The sequence below is a fragment of the Dermacentor albipictus genome, chromosome 3 (genome assembly GCF_038994185.2).
Source record: "Dermacentor albipictus isolate Rhodes 1998 colony chromosome 3, USDA_Dalb.pri_finalv2, whole genome shotgun sequence".
NCBI lineage: Eukaryota > Metazoa > Arthropoda > Arachnida > Ixodida > Ixodidae > Dermacentor > Dermacentor albipictus.
The window spans coordinates 73,912,741-73,938,322 of NC_091823.1; the positions used below are offsets into that span (position 1 = coordinate 73,912,741).

General features: G+C 44.0%; 1 protein-coding gene across 4 annotated transcripts in view; it reads right to left on the reverse strand.

The window, feature by feature from the left end:
* Positions 1-25,582, reverse strand: part of LOC135900635 (proton-coupled amino acid transporter 1-like) — an 83,116-nt gene that overhangs the window by 25,941 nt on the left and 31,593 nt on the right. For 2 of the 4 annotated variants that reach the window (XM_065430119.1, XM_065430118.1), the window contains exon 2: positions 2,584-2,705. In XM_065430119.1, the coding sequence (XP_065286191.1) occupies positions 2,584-2,705 (122 nt within the window). Of the gene's footprint in view, positions 1-2,583; positions 2,706-6,899; positions 7,066-8,313; positions 8,497-25,582 lie in introns of those variants that run through there. The other 2 variants (XM_065430117.1, XM_065430116.2) reach the window with 2 other exon arrangements.

The following is a 25,582-nucleotide window of genomic DNA, read 5'->3' on the forward strand; positions in this document are numbered from 1 at the left end:
ATTTAGAACCTCAACACAAGGTATGTTTGTAGGTGACTTTAATATAACGAAACTTCGCTTCAGCCCCAAAGGAATACAGAGACAATAAACAGAAACTTCGGAGGACGCAGATGGTCAAATGATTGAATTACAAGTGACTGCTTGCAAATGCACTTCTCTAATTGTACTAAGCCCAGCAAGAAGACTGCCGAAGTGGAGACGCATCATGTTCTGTACAAAATCCAAGTGCGATAGGATCCTATACCGCCCCTTGCACTTTGGGCTTTAGGTGCAGGTGAAAGCTTGTGAGGGTGAGACAAAAAAGATGGTGGCCTTACGAGTGCCGCTTTCCAGTGGAGCAATGGGAAAGAAGGAGAGGGGAGCTCACTCACAGTAACGTGATCAAGCGCGCGCTAAAGGTGGGGGGTAAGTTGGCGCTGCGTGATTTCTGGCGATTTCTGGCGCGTGTGCCTCTTGGCCGTGTCTTGGCTGCGTATGGCTGTAAGCGCTGAGGGCATATGCAGCCGCGCACCCTGATTTAGAGGTAATCTGCCACGTCTGCAAAGATTGGGCACACCGACACGGCGTGGCATCAGGTTAGCCGTTTTCCCGCATTTTAGTATTAGAGGTTGCGTAATCTTGAGCTTCGGTGACTCGCTATCATGAAGGCGCTAGCTTTTCATGATAGCATGGTCCCAGTGCGGGTGACGCTATCAGGTGCGGGGGTGGAGTGCACAAAAAAAGCTTGGCTGGCTTTCCTAATTCGTACTGCTGATGTGAAGATATTGTCAACGTGGCATGAAACCGTATCATTCGTCGCCGACACCCGAATTCACAAAACCAAATTGTTTTCTAATTCAAATTGCTTTTTTCTATTGCCTGATAATTTGGAAAATATTGCGGCTCCTTTCCTAGCAAGAAAAATTGACCGGTGACTGCACTTATTTGCACAAAAGGTTTAATTTCAATGCAACGAAATTTTGATACGTATAACGAAGCAAATGACCGATTTTACCTACTTCTCTGTATTGAGGTTTAACTGTATAGCAAAATTACTAATTATTATACAGAGAGCAGCAAAACATAAGTAAACCCGCATACAGAACTAACAGGCGAACAGGCTATGATCTGGAGTTAAATCCAAAGCGATTCTTTCCCCAGCCCCCATCGGCTACCCAAAATCACATTCTTTGGGAATGCGAGGAAAACTCTCCTCCACAGTCAATACTGCCAACTACCTCCCACGAGACATGGGTGTCACTCCTGTCGTCGACTTGCTACCAGATTCAGGCAGAAGTAACTAACTGCGCCGAGACAGTCATGACAAGCAATTGGCCGCCACCCTTCGGCTCACCGGCAAGCTAATTTAACGACCTTGTTAAGCTGTAAATAAAGTCGTCTCTCTCTCTCTCTTGCTCTCTCTCTCTAAATCCTCTCATTACAATTTGTTCTTTCTAACCAGAGTGACTATGGTGAGTAACAAATCTCAATGCATGGAAATTGTAGCTTTTTCAAAGGGAAACTTGTTAACTCTGTCCCCACCTAAAGACCACCACGGACAGCTTTGTCACAAAAACAAAGTCACACTCCTTCTAGCGACTTACGACAGTGACACACACATTGCAGCAGAGTATAGAATGCAGTGGGGGGAATGGCCAAGAGTGTTTTGTAGCAGGCATTGTAGCCGGAAAAAATTCATTTTGGAGTAGCTACCACCCGTTTTGCAGCAAGTCCCAGCATCCCAGAAGTAAGGCTTAAAGAGAAAAAACTATAGCCCTTTATTTGGATAATTATCACATATTACAAGCAATACATCAACCAGAGGAGAGCAGGAAAAATCAAACTGGATACCATATGACAAACACGTCCCTACAGCACTGTAAGAAAACAGGAATAGGCTTTTAATGGCCATTAGAAAAATTGCAGCAACTGGCATTTGACATATTACAAGTAAAAAAAGAATATTGAATATCACAGCATGGATACTGACATGTGTACTTGTTTTGTCTTTTTCGGATGACTGCTTTTCAGTCTAACAAATGTTATCGCTCAGCGCGGGACGCACCCGCACGTATTGGAAGTTTCTCTAATGATGGTTATTTTTGCTGTCTGTTGTCACCGAACCTTGTGTAATCTGATTTTATGTATGCACGACGCTAATGGTGTAGAACTTTTTGGAAGACACGCGAGCACCAGCGATTACTCTGGAACTTTCAATGACTGATGTATAAAAGCCGACGCACTTGACCCGCTGATCAAATTTTTTACGAACGCTGACTGTGTTGTCAAACGCTGACTGTGACTGTGTTTTTGAGGGCACAAGTTCGCCCAATTAAGTGCTAGTTTTGTCATTCCCAGTTTTGCTGCTTTCTTCACCGTCACTACTATGTGACATCTGGTAGAGGTGCTGGGTAGAATAGCAGAATGAATTTAAAACCGGTCTTTCATTCGCAAGAGAATCATTGCACACATATACCACAAAATAAGTGCAAAAAACTAACTAAGCTGAAGAAAACACTTTCGATAAGTTTGGTGCAATATTATTCATTTGTTTTGTGTGGAGAGGGTTAATTGAACATAAAAGTGATTGTGCTATGCACCTACGTGGTTGGTTCATGCTCTGAGAGCGATGTCACGGAGGCTCCTTCCACCTCATGTTGTCGGTCTGGACAGAGTGGACTTGTTTCACTTTCCTTATCTCCATCTGAGCGGCCAAGGGGTGTCCCCTGCAAGCATGGTGCATGCAAAACAAATCTTCAGTTAATATCTCCAAGAGCACAACAGCAATAGTTAGGCAAATGCAAAATGTGAACATCCAATCAACTACTACACATTTGGAAAAGCAAAAGAAGAAAGCTCAACAAAGGCTGATATTAAAGGGCTTTCTATCGGCCTGTCTCTGACAATTCAGCCACATTGTTTGAAGTTATGAAGCTGTTTGCTGTGCTTCTAGAAACAGTCCATTCCTGATGATGATGACAGTTCAAGGTGGCATCTATAAGATGACAATAGAAAAATTTGTCACCAATAACTGCAATAGTATCAGAGAACCAACAGCTTCCAGCTCCATAATGAAATGAGCTCAAATAGTTACAACCCTTTAATGCTCTACAACTACAGCTATCAGCAAGGCTTTAGCAACTCATAGTCAAGTGAATGTCTCATGATTGTGAAAACTCAAGCCCCTACCATGACAACTTATTTTATTTCTATTTATGCATTTCCCCTCAAGGACAAAGGAATTATAGAGGGGAGTGGGTAAAAAATGCAAATAGCAGAAAGCAGGACAAAATGCAGTGAGTGATAATAACAATAAAAAAATTCAAGTAAGCAGTTAATATACAATGCTGGCTAGTGCAGTGCGAAAACATTATCACCAAAGATGCTATGCTAATTGTTTTTCACAGTAAAAAAGATCCAGAAAATGTTTTGTTGCTCGCCAAATTGATATTTGTTGCTCGTAAATGATGCCAAAACACTGATAACTTAGTGCGAAATTCACTCAATTTAGTGACTTTTTAGTCGCCGTAATGACAACTTTGCCATTGTGGAACCTTATCTACCTATTTAGTGACATAAATAGCCAGTGAAGTACCATGGCGAGATTCCTCAAAGGACTTTGGCAAACTTCAATACCTCACTCCAACTGTATATGATACATACAGTTGATATATACAACTGATACATGAGCCTTCATTTGTTACTATTTCTAGACGCATAGCGAAGAGTTTATTAGTGAGCCATTTCAGTGCATCGAAGCTGCTTTTCTAGACAAAACACAACCTTGAAATCCGGTACCATTTTAGAAATTCGGGGGTTGTTCAGCATTTTCTCATTCTGGCTGTTGTTGACTTGCTAACACAGCAGTTGAATTAAAGCTATAGCTTTAAGTATGATACGGAAGACATCTAGGAACAATTTAAACCTAAAAAAAAGATTATGAGAAAGTCGTCATTATCACTTTGCAACTTCTTGCTAAAAATGGGGTGTTTTGGACAGCAACCTGGTGACACAGTAAAAAAAAAAAAAAACACACACACACACACACACAGAGTTAAATTGGCCCACGCAACACTGAGGAATTTTCAACACACCACTTATTTATTATGCCACTGCATGCAGGTGCAGGCATGCAGGTGCAGGCATGAAATGCACAATCTCCGGGGATGAAGCTAAGTAAGCAACCTGTGTGCCTCAGGAGCGATAGATTCTCCTTCCTAGCCTAGTGACAACTATCAATATAATTAATTAATTCATTCATTCATTTGGCAGGTGTGAACTGGGCAAGATGGCAGTTGAATTGGAATAAGCTTCATGTTTTTGAAAGAGAGCTTTCACTCAACAGGTAAGAATTAGAATGCCTATGTGCGCAAAGCTCAGGCTGCAAAGCGATGTGCTTGGCCACATCTTACACACTAGTATTTCCCAACCTCACGAAGCAAAGCTCAATAAAGATATTCAATATCCAATTCATGTGCGCTATTTGCCATGCATGTGGGGCACTTAAGGTTTTCCAAAAATAGCTTTCAGTGGGAAGAACAAAACACTGAAAGCTCCATACAACAGGTGGCGTTTATCAGCCACAGTTAGCCAAGATTGCTGTTGCCCTGAGAGCATTTATAGGATTACAAAAAAATAGTCAGTTGTCTAGCTCCTTGATGAGATTATATGCCAGTGGAACACTTATTTAAAAAAGAAAAACATGCATAACATTAAATACAAGAATTATGTATACATGTAGAAAGCATACGAAGATTCTTTTCTTTTTTGAAGACATTCATATACGTAAACAAAATGTTTGTAGTTGAATACTAAATTTAATTAAATAACGCTGAATTAAATGCAAGGAATGTGATAGTAACATTAGATTTTCTTCAATTGTTTTCCTTTTAAAGTATTCAAATATGAATGAATTACACATTCATGATTTACTGCATTTTACTCAGTATTTTGCATTCCATTAAGTAACACTTTGTTAGCGCTCTATATGAAAGCAAACATTCTTGCAGCTTTATCAAGTATGCTCTTCCTCCTATATATATATATATATATATATATATATATATATATATATATATATGTGTGCATGTGTATGTGTGTGTTTCTTTTTGCTCTTGAACTTCCATTCTGTTTTATCATGAATGGATTGTGTGAGCCCATCTCACATGATAATAACTTTTGTTATTTATTTGCACTTCATCTGCACTGCCAAACAGCACTGCATGGGGGGTAGCATAGCACAAGATTTGTACATGTGACAACCCGTACCATAATAGTATATGTATACATTTGCACACATTATTTGTGTACAACTGGTTGCTTTTCAAGCTATTGCACATAAATGCAACGAAAGGTTTCCTAGTAAACTAACTGAGCTAGCCATCCTGCTGTTCCTGTTCCACAAGTCAAGAGCGCTGGCCTGTAGTATACATATTACGCATATCTTTTAAGATGTACATTTTTTACTTTCTGTTGATATTGTCTTACATGGAACTGAGCATCCTTAAACTTACTGCACACATCGGCAGAAAGGTTTACTAGTAAACTAATCAAGCTAACCAACCTGCTGCCTTTGTTCCCCAAGTCTAGAGTGCCAGCCTATAGTGCAGCACTCACAACATAACTGGTTTCCCAACAGTGACAGTGATTCATTATGCAAAAAGGTGAGGCGTGCAGACAGGACACAAAAGAAGTGGACAACACGAACGCACTTCTCTTGTATCCTGTCTGCAAGTCTCACCTTTTGCATAATGAATCCTTACCAACTAGCTCAGCTTTCTGTCGTTCCAAGTGACAGTGAACTGGATCTGGAGTTGCACATTTGGTGTTGCCTTTAGAAACCTACATATTAAACAAGTACTGACATTGTCACTTTTCTTTTTCCTTAAATGAAAGTCCCGAGCCATCTAAACTCTCGAAAATATAATGGTAAGTGCTATAGCATCCTAAAAGAATTTACTATCATACTTGTTTCTATCTGCCAGTTTCGGTTGCTTAGAGGTGGATTCATCATAATTTCATGATACAGAGGCTTGCTCTGTTCCTGCGATGTGACTGCAGCTGCCAGAAACAAACACACCAAGAAAAGTGCAAACAGTACTTGTTTCTTTTTTCAATGAGTAATGTCATTGTAACTGGCCTTAGTGCTACACAGTGTTAGCAAATTTTACTGTTTCATGACATCATGATAGTGTTCGAGAAACTAGGTCCTTAAGTGTTTCCCAAAATGCATGCTTGTTAAGTGCCATAGTTTTATGTGTGAGAAACACCTCGTAAAGTTTCTTCAACTTTGAAAATATGTTTCAGTACTGCTTTAACAAATGAAGATGATAGCACCAAATTGAACCAATGACATATCTTTGCTTACTCTCCAGCAGTCACACACACACACAAATTCACATTTCAATTAAAAACTGCCATATGCAACTTAAATGACAAGGTATGATTTACACACATGTAGTTGCAAATAAAATTTTAGGATCCCACCGTGCCACCTTTTGTTTCAAATATGTTATATTTAACGCGTTGGTTGGACAAAAAATTTCAGACAACCTTAAGTGGTAGGAACGGCGATAAAATGTGGAGTCAGCTGAATGGACCTGCAGTCGAATGCTTGCATAATTTAAATAAATGACAGTGCAGAGTTCACAAGGATTATCACATCGAACAGCAACATCCTTAACAGAGACAAAATCAATATAATACAAATCCTTAATTGTTGCAGCAGAATCTCAATATGAAACATAAGGATCGCCCATGACAAATTCTCTTTGCCATAAAAAAGAAATGAAAGGATACATCAGGTCAACTGTCATGCCATTCTGAGCTCTGCCACCTGTACTGGACGGGCTCAGTGATACTGAGAACTCGCCAGACAAGATCACTGCGATAAATTCGTGCAGGTGGAAAACAAAACTCACAGACGAATTGTGGCTAACATCACTCAGCCTCAGGAAAACTTCACTGACGGTTCGTTCATCCCGTTCGACGTCTCCGTTTACCTCCATGACAACACGATCACGCGAATGTGATTCCGAGTCGCGCAAAGCAGCCGCCCAGCCACCCGCTGGGTCGTTATGTAGAAATCGCGTCACGTGGTACCGCGGCAATCTCCTCTCCCCTCACCCGCTCTCCGCCGTTAACTGGCACACGCGTCGCTAACGCGGCTTCTTCTCAGTCTTGGCGTGCTGTTTTTTTTTTTCTTTGTGCGTTGCGCGATATGACAGCGTGTACGCGACTCGAGAAGCGTGAGTCACAGACACCGGCTTCGGGCACGGAGCGCCTGCGCCGACAACTGGCAGGCACGCACAAACAAACAAATGATCGCTTTCGCTGCTGACTAGGCACGAACTACCGGGATCTAACAGAAACGGAAAGTGAGGGCGCCGTTGCGGCAGGCGTTACAATCGCCACGTTAAAGTACTTACGGGGCATTAAGCTAATTGTTGCCAAAAACGATTATTGTCGGCCGAAATTCGCGAGCTGTCACGTATGACACTTTTACGCTTTCTGCAGACATGCTAAAAGCGAACCTGAATGACCCAGCAAAACTCACCATTTCGTAGGTCGTACTGCAACGGTAGACGATAAAGTATACCCTACAGATCGGTTAGCAATATTGCTCGCTGGTAAGACTGGGGCACGCGACCCTTCCGGAATGGGTATTTTCCAGCACGATCCAAGCATACAAAAGATAGTGCACAGCGCGACGAAACTTTTCCACGGCATGGGTGATTGCGTTCCTTTTTCAGCCATACCGTTGCCACAATCGGAAGCAAAGCCCATAGCTGAACGAATGAGCGGGCTGTTAGGACAATACGAGTGTTAAGTTTATCCAGTGCCTACACTTTTTTGATAAGCGCGCACAGAACCTGCCTAGAGCCTATTCAGAACCGCAAACGAGTATAGCTCTGAAAAATGCAACGGGGCAAGGTGGGGTATGCCGGCGACTATTTGGGAAAGTGGTCCTACGTTCGTGGCCAGTGCATTTTCCGATACGACAGCAGCCGCGAGCAAATAAAGCGCAGAGTTGACATGAGGTAAACATGTCAGATGCCGTCGTTGACGTCGCAACATCAAAGTATACAAATGGATAACTCCAGCTCTGTCCCGCGCCAATTGCGCACGTTCGCGCAATTCATGAAAGTACGCCATAAAAGTTTCGCTGCGCGAACTTTCATGGCGGGTGCCGAACACGAAATGCTTGTTCAAGGAGGATACTCAACGGGAAACAACTGTGCAAACAAACAGCTGCAGGAAGGCACACCTGCCCTTGACGCACGGCACAGGTAGTACACTTCGTGGAGAACACAGAGCTGCCGACCTCATACTCACGTCGTAAATTTCTTCCTCAGAGTCATCTTTAGCGTTCACCAACTCTGAATAAAGCATCTAAACGTGATGTTCAGGCACTCGATCTTGTTATATCAACAGGTGGTTACAAGAGGGACAAATAAATCAACGTTGCCGCGAAAACAAAACAGCTTGAAAAAGAAAGCCACACCGGATTTCACGACTGGCGGAAGTTGCTGCTCGCTGTTGCCAGCCTTTCAGATTACCTCCGCTAAAGCAATGAAGACTACCCGTCTGTAGCACGACCTACTGGTCAGTACTCTGTGTCGCATCTCTGTCATCTCCGTGCTGTGCTAAGGTAAACAGCACATTGTGATTGCTCCATTTGTGATGACTCATTATCTTGTTTTCCAATACCTCACGTGTTCGGAAGTCCTGCGGGAAATAGGGAATAAATGATGGTGTACAACTCTTTGGCAAACACCCTGTAAAGTCTGCTTTGTTCATATCCAGTCTGAAATCGTAAGTGGCGCGTACAATCGTAAGAGTACGTACAATCGATCACCGAAGGTGAGAAAAAAGCATGAGTCGCAGTGATACGTGTTACACGTACGTTGACACAAATTGCAATCTCAAAACAAAGCGCCTGCGACAAACCATGATACGTATTGCAAACAAGTCGTGGAAAGATACTCGCCTTAGGCGATAGTGTTCGGTATTTTCAAAAGGGTCGTAGCAGAATATTCCAGCGTTCTCTATGTCAGATAATGGGCTTTAATAGATCACTGGGATTTTTTAAGAAAGGGGACCGCCCTTTATCCTCCAATTATTGCCCCATCTGTGTAGTACCTTTCTTTAGCAAACTAATTGAAAAGCTTATTGAAAAACGCTTAACTAATTAGCAAAAAAAATTTACCTTCTCTTACCATTCCAATACGGCTTTCGCCAGGGTTACTCGACTGAGCTTCCTCTTACTGCGCTAATCGATCAACTAAAATTTGCCACCGATGACGTATATTTATGCAGCTTCTGTGTTTGTGGACTTAAGTTTGAAGAAAAAAATCAATCATAATATAGTACTTCCTAAACATTACTCTATAGGAATTACCGAATTAGCCGGTAATTCCTATTCACTGTTATATCACTGTTAGTAGAAAATTACTGAACAGACAGAATGCAGGTAGTAACCATTTCAGGCGTTTATTCTAAAATTACGTTTACTGATATGGGCGTGCCCCAGGGTTCCATACGGAGTCCGCTGTTATTTGTAATGTAAGTGAATGACTTGCCTAACTGCCTTTCTTCTTCGAAATGTATAGTTATGCAAAGGATACATCAACTTTGATAAATGTCTTACAACTCTAATATCTAACCTGAATGACGATATGTACAGCCTGCTGGAGTGGTGCCTTACAAACCAGCATGAGATAGACCCATCAAAAACAAAATTTGTTGTATTCACGTCCCACCAATGCACCCTTCACTCCGTTTCTCCTATTTTTGTTGGCGCCAGTCCTATCCCTGCAAGTTTATCCTGTAATTATCTTGGTGCAGAACATGACAGAAATCTTAAATTTATTGAACAAATATCTAAGGAAAAACAGAAGATTACCTACGAAATTAGGGTGCTTCTAAAAACAAAAAGCATGTTTAACCATCAAACATTACTATCCTTATACTTTAATTTAATCATTCTCTAATTAACTACTGTATTACTTGCTGGGTAAACGCCTACGTAACCCATTTGAGCTTATTGCAAATCCTACAGAATCATGCTACTACGATAATTACATTTAGCCCATACAACCACTACGCCGCATATCTCTTACAAACTAATCACATTCTTTCAGTCGCAAAACTCGCTAAATATAGCCTCAGTATTTTTTTGTTCCGACAAATCAATTACACGCGATGCCATAACTTGATAGCCCAGTATTCTGAAATAAATCCCTATGCTACTAGGTTTTCAATTAATACGAACTTTATTTTTCCCAAAATACATGCTAATTTTGGTAATTTATTTAATTTTTATTCTGATGCCATGATATGTTATATATTGCTGTTTACCGTCCTTGTTGTGCATATGTATTCGAGTTCGCCAATTATGCTATGAATACGTCATGACATTTATACTGTTAATTTACAGCAGTTGACGAGATTATGTTACAGGGCTCTTTTATATGCTTCTTAGTTATGTACATTTAATTATTTAATTATGCTACATATGCTATAAATCGAAATTATTCCTTGTTCACGATTTGTTGCAACTGCTGTAATCTGTGCTTTATTATGTTTAGTTTGGAAAGGAGGTCCCATCGTAGTCTTTGACTTCGGAACCTCCTTCTGTATTAACACCCTGTAATCTTTCTAATCATCACAGTAAAACCTATTCTGATATATATATATATATATATATATATATATATATATATATATATATATATATATATATATATATATATATATATAGTAAAACTTTAGTTAATGGGGTGGTCTACTTGAAGCGGCGGACACTACTTGCACAAAAAATTGAAATGCATAATCCACTAATTAACAAAAATTCACGAATTAACTTTTCAGCTAATTATCTTATGGCCCATATTGCAATTTACGAATTCTAGCCATGGAGTTCGAAATGCGGATCCACTTTGAACGAATTCTCAATATGACACCAGTTTCGAGGTATTAATTTCCGAACTTTGCGGAGGAATGCATTGGCGTTCCAGTTACTTTTGTGCTTGAATGCATATAAAACGACGTTTTGCTAAAAAAGATCGCGACATGAATAAGTCATGACATGAATAGGTCATGACATGCGTCTTATGTAGGTCATGAAACAGCCACCTACATCTCGGTGCTCTTCATGGTCGTTTCGGTAGCTTGGTAGGCTCCCCGCACACTGCTACGCATAACATCAATTCCCACATGATGTGCCAGTTTTTTTTTCTTTCTTGCACGTGATTCAATCATGCCTTGATTGCAAATCCGGCTGAGGTGAATAGCCACGAAGTCGTATTATCGCACAGCAACGGAACGAATTTCCTGTCCAAATTATCGCGTCTAGCTCTAGAGTACAGCTGACGCCCCATCAAACTGCTGTTGCCTCGGAGCCGAGATCGCACTTGTCTAGCACGAAGCATATAGGTTGGCGCTTCTCGATGTTGTGTATAATTTGAGGCTTGGCCAGTCGATGCGATTGCGCCGGAAATCAACTTAGGAGTTGCGTAAGCACATTGTCCCTAGCTGCATGTCGTCAATGGCAAAGCATACTTACTCAACGCGCGTATAGTAATTATATATATATATATATATATATATATATATATATATATATATATATATATATATATATATATATATATATGTATATATGCTAATTTGACTATCGCGCGCCACACTGTGGTGTAATACCAAGCACTACACTACAGCTGTGCATCTTGGACGAGCGCGGCTGTCGCTAGGCAACAGTACCATAAAGTATCACACCTGCGTGTAAACCAGCAAACGTTCATCACGTCTAAAACTTGACATCGCAGTTTCAGTTCTTTGTTGTTCATGTAGATCTAAGCACGCAGAAGAACCGCGTTGCTGGCTAAGAAAAAACAACAACTGTAATTTGAAGTTGGAGGTGGGGATTCGGGACTTTAGCACACGGGAGTAAGAACATTTTAGATACTGGATCCATAGTGCAGTATGCTAGATCGACGAAAGCATGCCATGTTGGTATCCTGTAAGCAGTAGAGTTAAATGGGCCCTAACTGGTGGTTGAAAGAAAAAGCTCCCGGCTACTCCCCTTAAATCATAGAGAAAAAATAAAATTGACAGTCACGTTAGCATATGCCGAAGAGGGTGAAGGCGAAAGCCTGCGCGCACAAGCGACATTCATTAAATTACATGACATTCTCATTCGAACGCGTTGTTACTTTTTATTACTTGTTTTTTCTCACCAACGGTCGTGAGTTCGAGTGCCTTAATTAACTCCGCCTTAAGAACAAAGATCGTGGGTTCGACTCCCACACAAGCTGGACGGTTTGACTCCCACCGAAGGTTGTGGGCTCGAGTGCCCGAATTAACTCTATCTGATCAACTTCGATTTTTTTTTTTTTTTTGCCTGATGAGCGGCATCATGCAGAGCCAGCTGTGGAAGAAGACGACGATGAACGCGCGAGCAGTGGCACGAGCGCGTGTGTCTGTGCGAGGCGAGCTCACGTGACTTTCTGTATACCGCACGCCGCGTTTTCCAGACCATCGGGGTTATGAGCCACAATTAAGGCTTTCGCCTTAAAATCGGTTTAAAAAAGGAATAAAGTTGAAAGAAAATGTCCAACCCTCGCTCGTTGCACATTTTCCTAATTAAGCGAGATTGACCGCCAAACGTATACATATCGTCTGTTTCTGTTTCCTCACTCTGTCGCTAAAAAGTGAACACACACACTTGACGTTGTGCTTCCGTGTGTAAGGATGGCTTGAGGGCCAGAACGCTGGATGGTTGTGTTCGTTACTAAAGCTCTAAAACTATAGGAAATAGTTCCTCCATTCCCAAAAGCATGAATTAATGGCGGGTCATTTAATATGCTAATGTCTTCAGAAAGAATATTTCAATATAATTAGCGACGTCAGCGTGATCGACGACTGGTATGTAATTTACGAGCTGTTTCGTACAATGAGCTCAATAATTCCTGGAAACGGTGGGACAGGCGTTGAAACACGGATTCCCAGTTATTTAACTTCTGCCGAAATTATATGGCGCAAGGTGTTCACGCAGCGCAGTGCTAATCCGTGCGGCATTCAATGCCCGAAGCTGCAACAAGCGCTAAATCCAGCAATAAAACCGCAAAAATAATTAAAAAAACAATCGGCATATCGGATTGTTCGTAGTGCACAAAAGATAAAACTCGCCGAAAGTGCAGCGCCGGTGCTCAAATGACGCTTGTTTTGACTCCGTTTTCGTCGTCGTATATACTATCCGCCTATGTTTATTTTGTTTTTCGCTAATTACGAAACAGACGTCCCATTCACGCTGTGCTGAGCGGCGGTGGCATGAAATCAGAGCTGAAAACTACGGCGTGGGAGTACATGTAAAGGCTGCAGCGCGAATAAAGAGCTGAATAAAAACTGCGACTAAAATAAGAGCTTCATTTACGGCCTTGTTGACGGCGCAATGACGGGATATATATATATATATATATATATATATATATATATATATATATATATATAGTCAGTGACAGTGGCTCACTTCACCGACCAAGGACACTTCAGCCCGTGGATTTTCCGCAGAGATTGCGCGCCACGTGTGCTAACTTTCATCAAGCTTTTAAATCTCCAGTGTGTAACGCGGTTAGGAATCGTTCTCCCCCCTCGTCCCCGCCCTCGTCCCCGTCCGCGTCCCATGTCCCTACAGGCCGCCTGTAAACTGGCGTCAGAGTGAATTTGCACATTTCGAAGCTCTGTTCACCTATCAAGGAGAGTAAGCACTAGTTTTTTTTTTCTTATATCTAATACTGCAGTTACATTTCTCTCTCTCTCTCTCTCGCTTGTTATGCACCAGCTGTTCTTTTTGCAGCCGCGTGCTTCCACGTGCGCTGCTGCGTCCGCAGTAACCTTCACCTCTTTGTTGCTAGAATAACGGCACTTTATTTCTCAGATCAAGGTATAAAGAAAAATTGTTTCTGCATATTTTAACATAAGGCAAACAGGAAGAACGAATGCAAATATGAGGCATCAACTGCGCAGATACAACTGTGCAGCTGCGCCGTGTGCGAAAGTTTATAGGCAGGCGCACCTCTCCGATACTTTTATCGACGCCTAGCGGTTACTTTCCTCGGGCGTCATAAACAGCGTGTCTTAACTAGTGGACCCGTGCAGCGCATAACACTTAGCCAGTGGCGCCACCAGGGTGAACCCTATTTTCAAAGCCATCGAGGACGGGACGAAAGCGAAGGTCGACGCAGGCAGCAGTGAGCCTGTAGACTAACCGAAATTTTTAAAAAGGCAGGTGTACTAGCGGCATTCGACGCTCTGCAGCTGTACCTTGCTTCATTCCGGGAATTCACTGCTAAGCATGCCGTGAACCTAGATGCCGCGGCGTCGCCCGCAGTCGCACATTTCGCTGGATGAAGTGTCCAGAAGAAAATTAGCGAGTTAATTCACAAGGTATCTCTTCAGTTGATATTAAATAAAGCTTTTTTTTTTTTGCTGGACTTGCATAAAATGTTCTACTACGAACGGTACGGCGCGCGACCTTTACAACGAAGCGACCTGTATAACGAATGAGTTTGGACGTATCAAGTGCTTCATTATAAAGTTTTTCGACTGTATTTCTACAGCAGTTACAACGAGCGTCAAGTGGGTGTGCCTGCGAAACATTTTATGTACCTCTCAGGGGCGACGCCTGTGATGTATACTTCATTTTAACTCCATGTTCTAAACCACCCTATGTCATTAAGCTTTGGTAAGGGCCCTCTCCTATAAATTTCCATTCTATATATATATATTTTTTCAGTAGTCAGCGCACACTGTCACTGTTGCACTCAGCGAAAGGCTCCCGGCGCTTTCTCGCTTCTTTGACGAATAATTATTTGCCATCTCAGCTCAGCAACCCCCCCCCCCCCCCCGCCCTCCGTCCACTTCCAATGTCAAACTGCAACCCCCTGAGCGCTACATCCTGGGCGGGTTACTCGTAGATATTGTTAGCCTGACGGCTGCACACGCATTAACAGTTACTTTATTTCTACAGGCCTACAAAATTAATAAATCGGGTTGTACAATCTTCCGTCTTCATGTATCGCCAAGTTCAACACCATGAACGGTCCCGGCATGTAAGCATGAGAGAATTTAATGCCGCCTTCGCTTGCTCTTGTTAGTACGTGGCTTTGTTTCCCCTCCTCCCTAAGCTCCCATATTTCTTTCTTTTCTGTGATCACCCCCCCCCCCCCCCCCTCACCGAAACGTTCCATAGTACGCTCGGGGTCCTTTATCGTGTGCTGTTACTGGAGTGGCCAACAGCCATGTTTACGTGTTGCCTTAATTACTTTCATAATTAAAAAGAGAAACACAGACAGCGTAGGGCGCTTCGAAATTCCAACAACAAACGTTTTGATGTTCCCTGTATTCGTCCCTGTAAAAGGAGTCTTCCTGCTGTGCAATATTTATTTGGCTCTTCGTTACACGTGGAGCACATTGTGAACTAAGGAAGCCGCGTTCCGACAAGAGCGCGTACGCATGCTCCCGTACTGACATGTCCCTGTGTATACGCGTGAGGTGCTTCAGTCCTTGTGGACACGTGCTTACAAACGCTCTGCAACCTGACGGCTATTCTACGATCCCTGCGATGGCTTTTATTGACGCGAAATGAAATCTGTCTATCTATCCATCTGTCAATCCGTCCGTCCGTCTGTCTGTCCGCATTTTTATGTGTGTCCAGGAGAGGTTGGCAACATGAGTGATATGCCCGCTACTCCTTCTCTCTTAGGAAAAGAGCATACATAGTAAAGATAGACTGGCTCGAACAAACAGTCGAACGAGATGGAATAATAAAGTAGAATGTAAGCAAAAAGCAGGAACGTGCTGACGCATAGTCCACAGAAAATTAAAAGTACAGAAAATTAATTGTACGTCACAACACGCAGAACTTGCGCAGCATGTATAATGTCAATTAAGATATGTCGGGTCTCACCCATGAATCTTGGGACAAAGGAACGACCAAACAGTAGTGCTGACAATCACAAGGGCATGTATTGCACCTTTCATACACCACTGCCTGCTAGCGGAGTTGCTATCCATAAAACGTGCCGATGGGCGCGCGACAAATCGAGGAAGTCCGACTGGAGCCCCGTGCTGGACACCAATGGCCTAATCATTCGCGTATGCAGTCATGCGAATGGTGGTGCGTTGTTAGGTAGCTTTAGCAGTGCAAAACTCGCGCCATCTCTCGTAATTTGCTGAAAAAATAAAAACACACAGTCCGCCGCCGGCGCTTAGCAACGGGGAGAAGCCATAATACAGGAAACGCAAGTGCCATGCGGGGAAAACATCAATCGAGCGTCCTCACATTCCCCCAAACCTTAAATCACCACATACTCCGGCGAAACATTTCACACTGTCTAACATCAACGCGTGCTTCGCGAACAAGAGGACATGCTGCAATGGCCGCGCCAAGGAAATGTCCACGCAATGACCATAACTTGCACGCCGACAATGTCGCTCGCGCCGACGCGCCCTGCGTCGGAAGAATACAAATGAAGCTGTGCAGGGTGATATGGGCTGGACTAGTTTTGAAGTGAGGGAAGCTCACAGTAAACTTGATTATGAAGAACTACTGAGGAATATGGAAGAAAGTAAATGGGCTGGGAGAGTGTCGAGGTATTTGTACGGGAAAAATATTGATTCCAGTGAAGGAACAGAAGTAGGACGGCTTACCAGCAAGTATGCCGCCTGTAGGGTATGCCGCTTGTAGGGTGAGCAACACAGCAACAAAGAACGTCAAGTGGCAAGTCAGAAAGGCTGAAATAATCTCATGGGCGGCGGCAATGGAAAAGAAACCTGCCATGAGTAACTACATGAGAGGAAAAAACGAAATCAGGAAAGAAACAATTCATGATAACTCAAAGGGAAGCTCATTACTTTTCGAAGCGAGATCGGGATGCCTTAGATCACGCACCTATTTTGCGAGCTATAAGAAGGAAGAAGAAGCATGTGTTTGCTGCGGTAAAACTTAAGCTATAGGGAAACTATGGAGAATGTTTTATTAGAATATGAAGACTTCTGTCCAGCGGTCGATCTAGGCACCACTGGCCTCCTTGAAACCCTTGGGTTCAGCGACAGCAGTGGAGAAGTAAACATGTCCGCAATCGAGATTAGTAAGAGGCGATTGGAAGATTGGTGGAAGAAAAGTAGGGAAACGACAAAAAACGGAGTCGTACAAAAGCAAAGTTCGCAATAGGGGTTCAGAAAATTTGGTTGTGGGGGTTCATAGTGTTTTTTTTTCTTTTTTCTTCTTTTTTAACCTAGGTAGCTAGGACATTAGGCAGTATAATAGAAAGAGCTTGGTGGCGCAACACACCGCCCCGTTCCAAAGGGGACGCTCATAACATTCATCCATCCATCCATGGCGCCCACAGAGAGTACAGGAACCCCTGAGCACGTGTGCGTCCTTCACCTCAGCTAGAATTCGGCTTAGCGTTTCAAGATGGCTCTACCTTTTTCGCAATTACTATCGCTAAGTGACATCATGCGTAACATAGAAGCTTCAGAAACGCGGATACGGTGCTTCATTGGAGGGGAAGAAGTCATGAACGTCAAGCGCATTATTTCTTGCGGCATAAAGGCCTGCAGCGCATGGTCTGTCGCTGTCCAAGTGCTTCGCCTGAAGACGTCACATGTCCCGCAGAAGCCGCTCGGGCTAGAATTTATTTGTAACCGGGAAGGTTCTATCAAGGTGCATTAGCTTGTCTTTTACCTTTTTCCTCGTGCTAATCGCGACGGCCCGCAAAACCTACCTTTCACGCACTGCTGTTTCGTGACAAAGAGCAATTTTACTATTCTGTGATATCCTTGAACTCCTTTCACGTATTGAGTTGTTATGATCAGGTATTTATATTCGATAATTAGAGGAAGGATATCACTAAGCTTATAACAACTGCGGTTTTTCAGACGCCTTTATGGAACGTTGCTGTGCTAGCGCATGCAGATGTAAAGGAAGCCATGCCGGTTGCTTTATTTTTCGCTGGTGCAGTCGTATTATCGTTCGAGTGAGGAAGAGTTACGACAAGCTTTCTGCGCTCACGTCGCGAATTCAATGTCTGTGTTTTATGTTGTACGAATCTTGCTTTCAGGGCCACTGTAGCTGCAAAGCTTGGTCGCGTGCTGACGCACGGGGTGCAGCGAGAACGAAAACGTGCGTTTCTGGCGAAGCGAAACACCATGGCAACCGCACACTACGAGTTGATGCAGGCGAAACCTGAGCAAATGCTTCCGACGTTCGCCCACGTACTACATATACTCGGGATCAAAGCCACGTCGTTATTCGCGGTGCTGCAATACAATGTCGCAAGCTCTATTTTTCTAACGCATCGATTCTTCCTGGAAAAACTAATAAAGTAATGTACACAAGCAAAAAAGCTTTCGCTTTCTCAACTACGTGGCTTCAGAAGAAGTCACGGCCGACAAAATGCGCATTGCACTTTCATCGGTGGTGTGACTGGCTGGCCAATCCGCAACGTGACAACCCATTATTTCTTATTTGTCGCATCTTTGGGGGGCGTGGGGACGAGTGAAGACTGACTTCATATTGCCACAGCTCTGTTGGTGCGTTGCGGCAGACATCATATACGATCGTGCACAAAGGATGCGTAAAAACAAAGTGAAGAAAGCAAGCAAATGCGCTATCGCCGCGCGCCTGCGGTTGCTCCAATACTCTTTGAAAAAAAATTGGCCGGTGGCCGCGGGGTGGCGTGACAGTCTACGGAACTTGTGGGTATGTTCGCCCCATGCTGGACACCAACGCGTGGTCATTCGCGTGTACGGTCATGCGACCGGTGGCCTGTTCGAACGATCGTGTTCGTCCGTTCCGGTGTTCCGCGAAGCGGGTCGGCGCACGCGCGGAACATCCGCACCGCTCGGTAATCTCAAGCCCAAGAGGAACAGCCTTCTCCCTTTTGCGCCCGAGCAACCCCGCCGTTGGGTGGCGTTAGCAGCTAGGGTGCCTCGATGCGCGCGCCCCCCTCCGCCGCACCCTATTAGCAGCTCAACATTCGCGCCATCTCTCGTAATGTGCTGCAAGCGCACCGTACGCCGCCGGCGCTTAGCTACGGGGAGAAGCCGGATTACAAGAGACGCGGGAGCCACGCGGAGTCGAGCGTCCCCACAGATCACAGACCACACTTGCAGTTCCCTTGTATTTCAAGGAAGCACCAACTATAATACAGCATAAACAAGGTCGCACCATATGTTACCGAAGATCAATATCAAGCAATATTTCGCAGAAACCTTAGACTGCGGCACCAGTTGTATTTCCGCAGAACATAAATCCTGCAGAACATATTATATCGCTCTAGAAATCATACGCAATTCTTGACGGTTCCAACAATTATTTTAAAGGCCAGAACTGCATGCTTTTATAGTTCGATTGTTTGATATGGCCCCATTATTTTTTCCTTTGAAAGTGGCTTTTCGTCCAGAGAGTGCAATTTCTCTCTTATTACTTTTTTTTATGTGGAGCATGAATAATGCAGGGCACTAGACGTCCTCAACATTTTCTTCTGATTACGAGTAAGAGTTCATCACACTTTCGGCTCGGCCTATTTCGCCCGGAAAAAACATTTATCTGCGCAGTGCCCGGTGTAGGGCAGTGCCTATAGCTAGTCGTAATCTGTGTATTTGAAAGCGAAAGTCTGTTCGTTTAGAAAGAACAACACAACTGTATTACTTGAATTATTACTGTTTCGACACAACCGCTGACTGTTAATGGAATATTGCATTGTATTTCTGGATCAACCCGACATAAAACGGGATTTCGATTACCGTTTTCAGACCAACTTTCTTTCAACTTCCAACGTAAGCTGTCGCGTGCGTCGCTTTGCGAGTCTGGTGTTAGATATGTCTCATTTTCAGTGTGTGCCGCGCATGCTGAACTGTTAGCGACTCTGTTGCCTAAATGACACAGTGACTAGGAATATAGTGAAATAAGATTTCACGGTGAAAGTCGGTCGCCTTTGCACATATCTTCTGCGCTTCATACGCTACATCATGATCATTTAGGTTCATGCTAGCGAAGTTAATGCTCAAGAGAGACGCTTGAGAGTCTCTCGCGATGACCCATTTGAGAGGACGCGGGAGTGAGCAAATGAAGGTCAAGGCAGACATGATGGCGTAAAGTGCGGCTGTCATAGAAGAAGTGAAGTTTGATAATATGACCATTATCTTTTCTCTCGTAAGTGGTTTGTAGAACGCGGAAGCTGAACTTTTATTTTGACACGTTTCATCTGCGTAAGTCTGAATGGTAGGTACGGTAGATATGACACGCTGCTAATTATTTCACAGCAACTTCTGGTAGGTCACGTTAACGAGAGATGTCCGGCACTTTGGTTGAGACCTCTGGAATGGGTAGCAGGCATGGATGATACTCAGCATCTACTGGCCAAAACCTGTTCCCGGGGACAATTCCGCTGCAGTGTCGCATTGTCGCGTGTACATGTGCGCCATTTCTATGATTTATTGTCTCAATAAGGGGATGGTCTGTACGCTTTATTGTCAGGCGAAAGTAATGGCGACAGGTCTCCACAAATATTAGTGACCGAAAGGAAGGTTGGTGTGCCTCTGAAATTGCTAAAGTACCCAACGCTGCATGTGGTACTCCAAGACGTGTACGCAGACATCTGCAGGGCCAGGAGGCGGTCAAGAACGCCCGTCGGAGAGAGGCATAAACTGTGAAGGTAAGTGGCGCAGAACACGCTTTTCTTCGCCTTATGGTTGTACAGTGCTCATTCACATTTGGCAGTGTTAAGAATGGCCACCTGCAGTGCCGGATTGCCGCCCGCTTACGACTATGAGGGCAAGATACCGGGAGATTCGTCGCCAACTTCTAGCCACAGCGTGACTAAATCGACTTTGTGACGGAATGAGCTCGGCGGGCCAACTATTGTTCCCAAACTCCCCAACGCGCTACCCGGAACGGCTCCGAGTGCTACGGGGCCCCGCTGACGTCGGCTCCGAACATTGGAATATGTGCGCCTTTGTGTGCGTAGGCCGTCCTGCGGGAGGCGGCTAGGTTGCGTTGACGAAACGAACGTTAGCCGCCTTGTATCGCCCGAGGACCGAGTGTTTAAAAACTGCTGTTGTGCGGGTGCTCGACACATTTCTCTTGAGCAGTCATGTTCGACTGACACTTCTCTTGAGCAGTCATGTTGGACTGCCACTCTTCCTCAAACAGTCATGTTAGACTGATATAAATATTGTAAATAAACCCATATTCCTCGTTCTCGATGAGAAGCAGTCCTTCCCTTCAACAACGTCCTCAGCGTGGATAAGTTGGACGTCGGCATGGGCCAGCTACCTTCTAATTCATGCCCGACTCCAGTCTTGACAACGGATCACGAGCGACGGGATTGAGCCCCCAATCCTGACAGCAGCCGCGTGCTTCCATGGGCGCTGCGTCCGCAGTAACCTTCACATCTCCGTTGCTAGGGTAACGGCACTTTGTTTTTCAGATAAGGCAAACATAACAAATAAATAAAATGCTTAGACACTGAAATTGGCTTCGCGTACTGTAATAGATCACAAACAGGAAGACGAAGTGCGAGCACACGGCATCAGAGGAAATTGTGCACAAGAAAAAAAAAAGAGGGGGGGGAGCCAAACACGTGTACAGGACGTACAAAGAGTGAAAGTTTTAAAAATATATATACGATATCGGCGCCCTTTGCGTGAATAATACAAAACAAAACAATGACGAATATAGCTGAAGGCTGCGCATGCATAGAAGCCCAGCTAAGCGACCTTCGGCATCCTCCTTTCAAATAAAAACCCACTTGTGCGGAATCGCAGTTCCCTCAAGAGACACGGGTTTACCAGAAACGTTGTGCGACCCGGTGCAATAGTTCATGTGGGCGGACCGCAAACCTTTATCGATGCCTAGCGGTACACTTTTAAAGTGTCTTAAAAATCACGCGTTAACTAAAGGACACGTGTAGTGCTTAACGTTTCGTAATTCATCCTAGTGACTCTGTGGTGATTAAATACTAACGAATTATAACACTTGCGTAACCGTACACTATACTCCGAGTGTCGCAGTTCTCAAGCAGTCGCTGTGCAAACCAGCGAGGTTACAAATCACAACTTACTTGGCGCGAAGTCTGCGTAATTCTAAAAAAAAAAAAAAAATGTGCAGCGTGGGAAGACATTCGATTCTCGCGCTCCGCTCCAGCCCCTACACTCTCTCATAGTTTTTGATAGCCATAGTTTTCTTTCCTCTCGACTGAACAAAATTTTCCATGGTACGCTCAGGGTCCTTTAGCGTGTACTGTTGTCTCATGTAGCCAACAGTCATTACTCCGTATTAATTATTTTCCCACTTAAAAAAGAAACACAGATGGCGTCGGCCGCTTCAAAAATTCAGCAGCAAAAACTTCGATGTTTCCGCTTTCATTCCTGTAAAATGAATCTTCCAGTTGTACAATATTTCATTGGCTCTTCGTTACACATGGAACGCATTGTGCACTGAGCAGCCCCACTCTGACGAAGTGCGCGTACGTAGCTCCCATGCTGACATGTCCCTGTATACAGGTGTGCCGCGTTTTAGTCCATGTGGTCACGTGCATCTGCTCAGCGATGCTCTGGAAACTGAAGGCTATTCTACAATCTCTGCAAGGGTTTCGAATGTCTCAAAATTACTCGAAATGAACTGTGCCCGTATGTATGTATGTATGTATGTATGTATGTATGTATGTATGTATGTATGTATGTATGTATGTATGTATGTATGTATGTATGTATGTATGTATGTATGTATGTATGTATGTATGTATGTATGTATGTATGTATGTATGTATGTATGTATGTATGTATGTATGTATGTATGTATGTATGTATGTATGTATGTATGTATGTATGTATGTATGTATGTATGTATGTATGTATGTATGTATGTATGTATGTATGTATGTATGTATGTATGTATGTATGTATGTATGTATGTATAGGTGCACAACGGCGACCTTGCTTGCGAAGCACAGCGGGCTGTGATTAGAAGCAGTGGAGAGGCCACCAGGGTGGGAAGGAGGCTCTGCGTCTAAGCGTTCAGTGATTTACTTGAGGACTACGAAAACGAGGTTACGAGCACATGGAAGCTACTCCCAAGAACCTATAGTGTACACCCAAGAAAACACTCCAAATTATAAGCCTTCTGTGAAGGAAACTTGCTGTTTCCTTTGTGATCAGGATCCTTTTAATAATGACACGGTATACGGAAGCCTTTTACATACAACACAGATTGTACATGGACATGTTAACACGGTACAGAACCCTTTATCTGTACGCGGTCTATAGAATAAGCATTCCGAAGACGTCTGTACGTCTATATAGTCATGTGCCTAGCACTGGTGCAGCATGACTCGCCAATGTGCGTCGTGGTTGCGGTGGCCGTGACGGCTGTCGACGCCGCTGCGTCGCTGCGAAATCTGGCTCTTCAGCACAACTGGTATGTTGCTTGCGACGGCCACGTCCTACGCCGTCGCCATCACGCCGCACCTGGTCGCGACGTGGAAACAGGGGAGACAGCAGGCCAGCAGAACACCGGGCCACTGCTGTAACAGGCCAGCGGCTAGCCAGCCACTCCTGGAACCTCTCGGTTCCCGGCACGAAGGCCGATACGCACCTGGCCGATATGACTGCAGGCCGCTGTTGCTCAAGAGGGTACAGCCACGAGCGAGATCTCAGCCCAGGTCAGCACGGTGGCAGGACACCCGGTCGCCAGTACCCGAGCCTCCCGCTCGCTCTCACGCACTGACGCTCTCCGCACGCCGCTTCCCTGTTCGTGGCACGCGGTCTTCTTCTTCCGCAGTCACCGTCATAAATTCTACTCTTGTTGTTACCACACAATCACCATGACTCCAAGCTGGCTGGTCAAACACTTTGTCTTGCTGCGGCCACACGCCACAATCTAACATCATCACACCCTGACTATATAGGCCACTGTTTATGAGGCTGTCGGGCCCCTGCAAAATAAATAAAATCCTAGCAGTATGGAGGATAAAAAAAACGCCTCCTCGCATCCATCCATCCTCGTTGTAAAAGCTCGTAGTGGTAAAGCGACGTCATGGTGATCGCGAGTTTGGTCTTCGCACAACTATTTGTTGGCTAGGAATCTTTCTCTTCAAGTTAACAAGTAAAGCTTTCTTTGCTACGTTCTTATGCATGCTGGCCCCGTATGGACATTTCTTCATTCCACCTAATTTTCTGCCGCCCTCGACTGCGCTTGCCTTCTCTTGGCATCCATTCTGTAACTCTAAAGCTGTAGCGGTACGCCGGTTATCTGCCGTACGCATTACATAACCCATTCAGATCCATTCTTTTCTCTTATTGTGGACCAGAATGTCGACTATCCCCGCTTGCTCTCTGACCCAAACCGCTTTCTTCCTATCTCGTAACGTTATGGCTAACAATTTTCGTTCCATCGCTTCTTGCGCGGTCCTTAACTTGTTGTCGAGCTCATTGGTTAACCTCCGAAATTCTTCCTTAGTTAGCACCGGTAGAACGCAATGATTGTACACTTTCCTTTTGTACGACAGTCGTATGCTTCCAGTCATGACTTGGTAATGCCTGCCGTGCACAGCAACCCAATTTTATATTTCTGTAAATTTCCTTTTCATGATCAGGGTATCCTGTTAGTAACTGACCTGGATTTTAGACGCAGACTCTAGAGGCTGACTGGCGATCGTGAATTCTTGTTCCCTTGCCAGGCTATTGAACATTGCCTTTCTCTTTTGCATATTTAATATTCAACCCTACTCTTCCACTTTATTGTATAAGGTCCTCAATAATGTGTTGCAGTTCATCGCCAGTGTTACCCGCCGTGGTTGCTCAGTGGCTATGGTGTTAGGCTGCTGAGCACGAGGTCGCGGGATCGAATCCTGGCTACGGCGGCCGCATCTCGATGGGGGCGAAATGCGAAAACAACCGTGTACTTAGATTTAGGTGCACGTTAAAGAACCCCAGGTGGTCAAAATTTCCGGAGTCCCCCACTACGGCGTGCCTCATAATCAGAAAGTGGTTTTGGCACGTAAAACCCCATATATTATTATTATTATTATTATTATTATTATTATTATTATTATCGCCAGTGTTGCTGAACAGGAAAGTGTGATCTGCAAACCGAGAGTTGAGATATTCGCCATTGATCTTCGCGCCTGGGCCTTCCCAAGAAAAAGCTTGAATACTTCTTAGCACGCAGTGAATAGCATTGGAAAGATTGTGTCTCATTGCTTAACCCCGTTCTTGGAACATGATTTTATACTTGTAGAGAAACATGGCAACTGTGGAATATATTCACGCATGCCAATATATTCACGTATGTCTCATGTACACCTTGATTACGCAGTACCTTCATGACTGCTAGTATCTCTACTGAATCAAATGTCTTTTCATAAACCATGAAAGCCAGACAGAGAGATTGATTGTACTCCGCAGTTTCCTCATTTGCCTGATTGATGGCTTGGATGTGATTCATTTCTGAACATCCCTTCATATAATGCCATTCAGTTCTCTTGGTTGACTGAAGTCAAGTGTTGCCCTAATTCTATTGGAAATTATCATG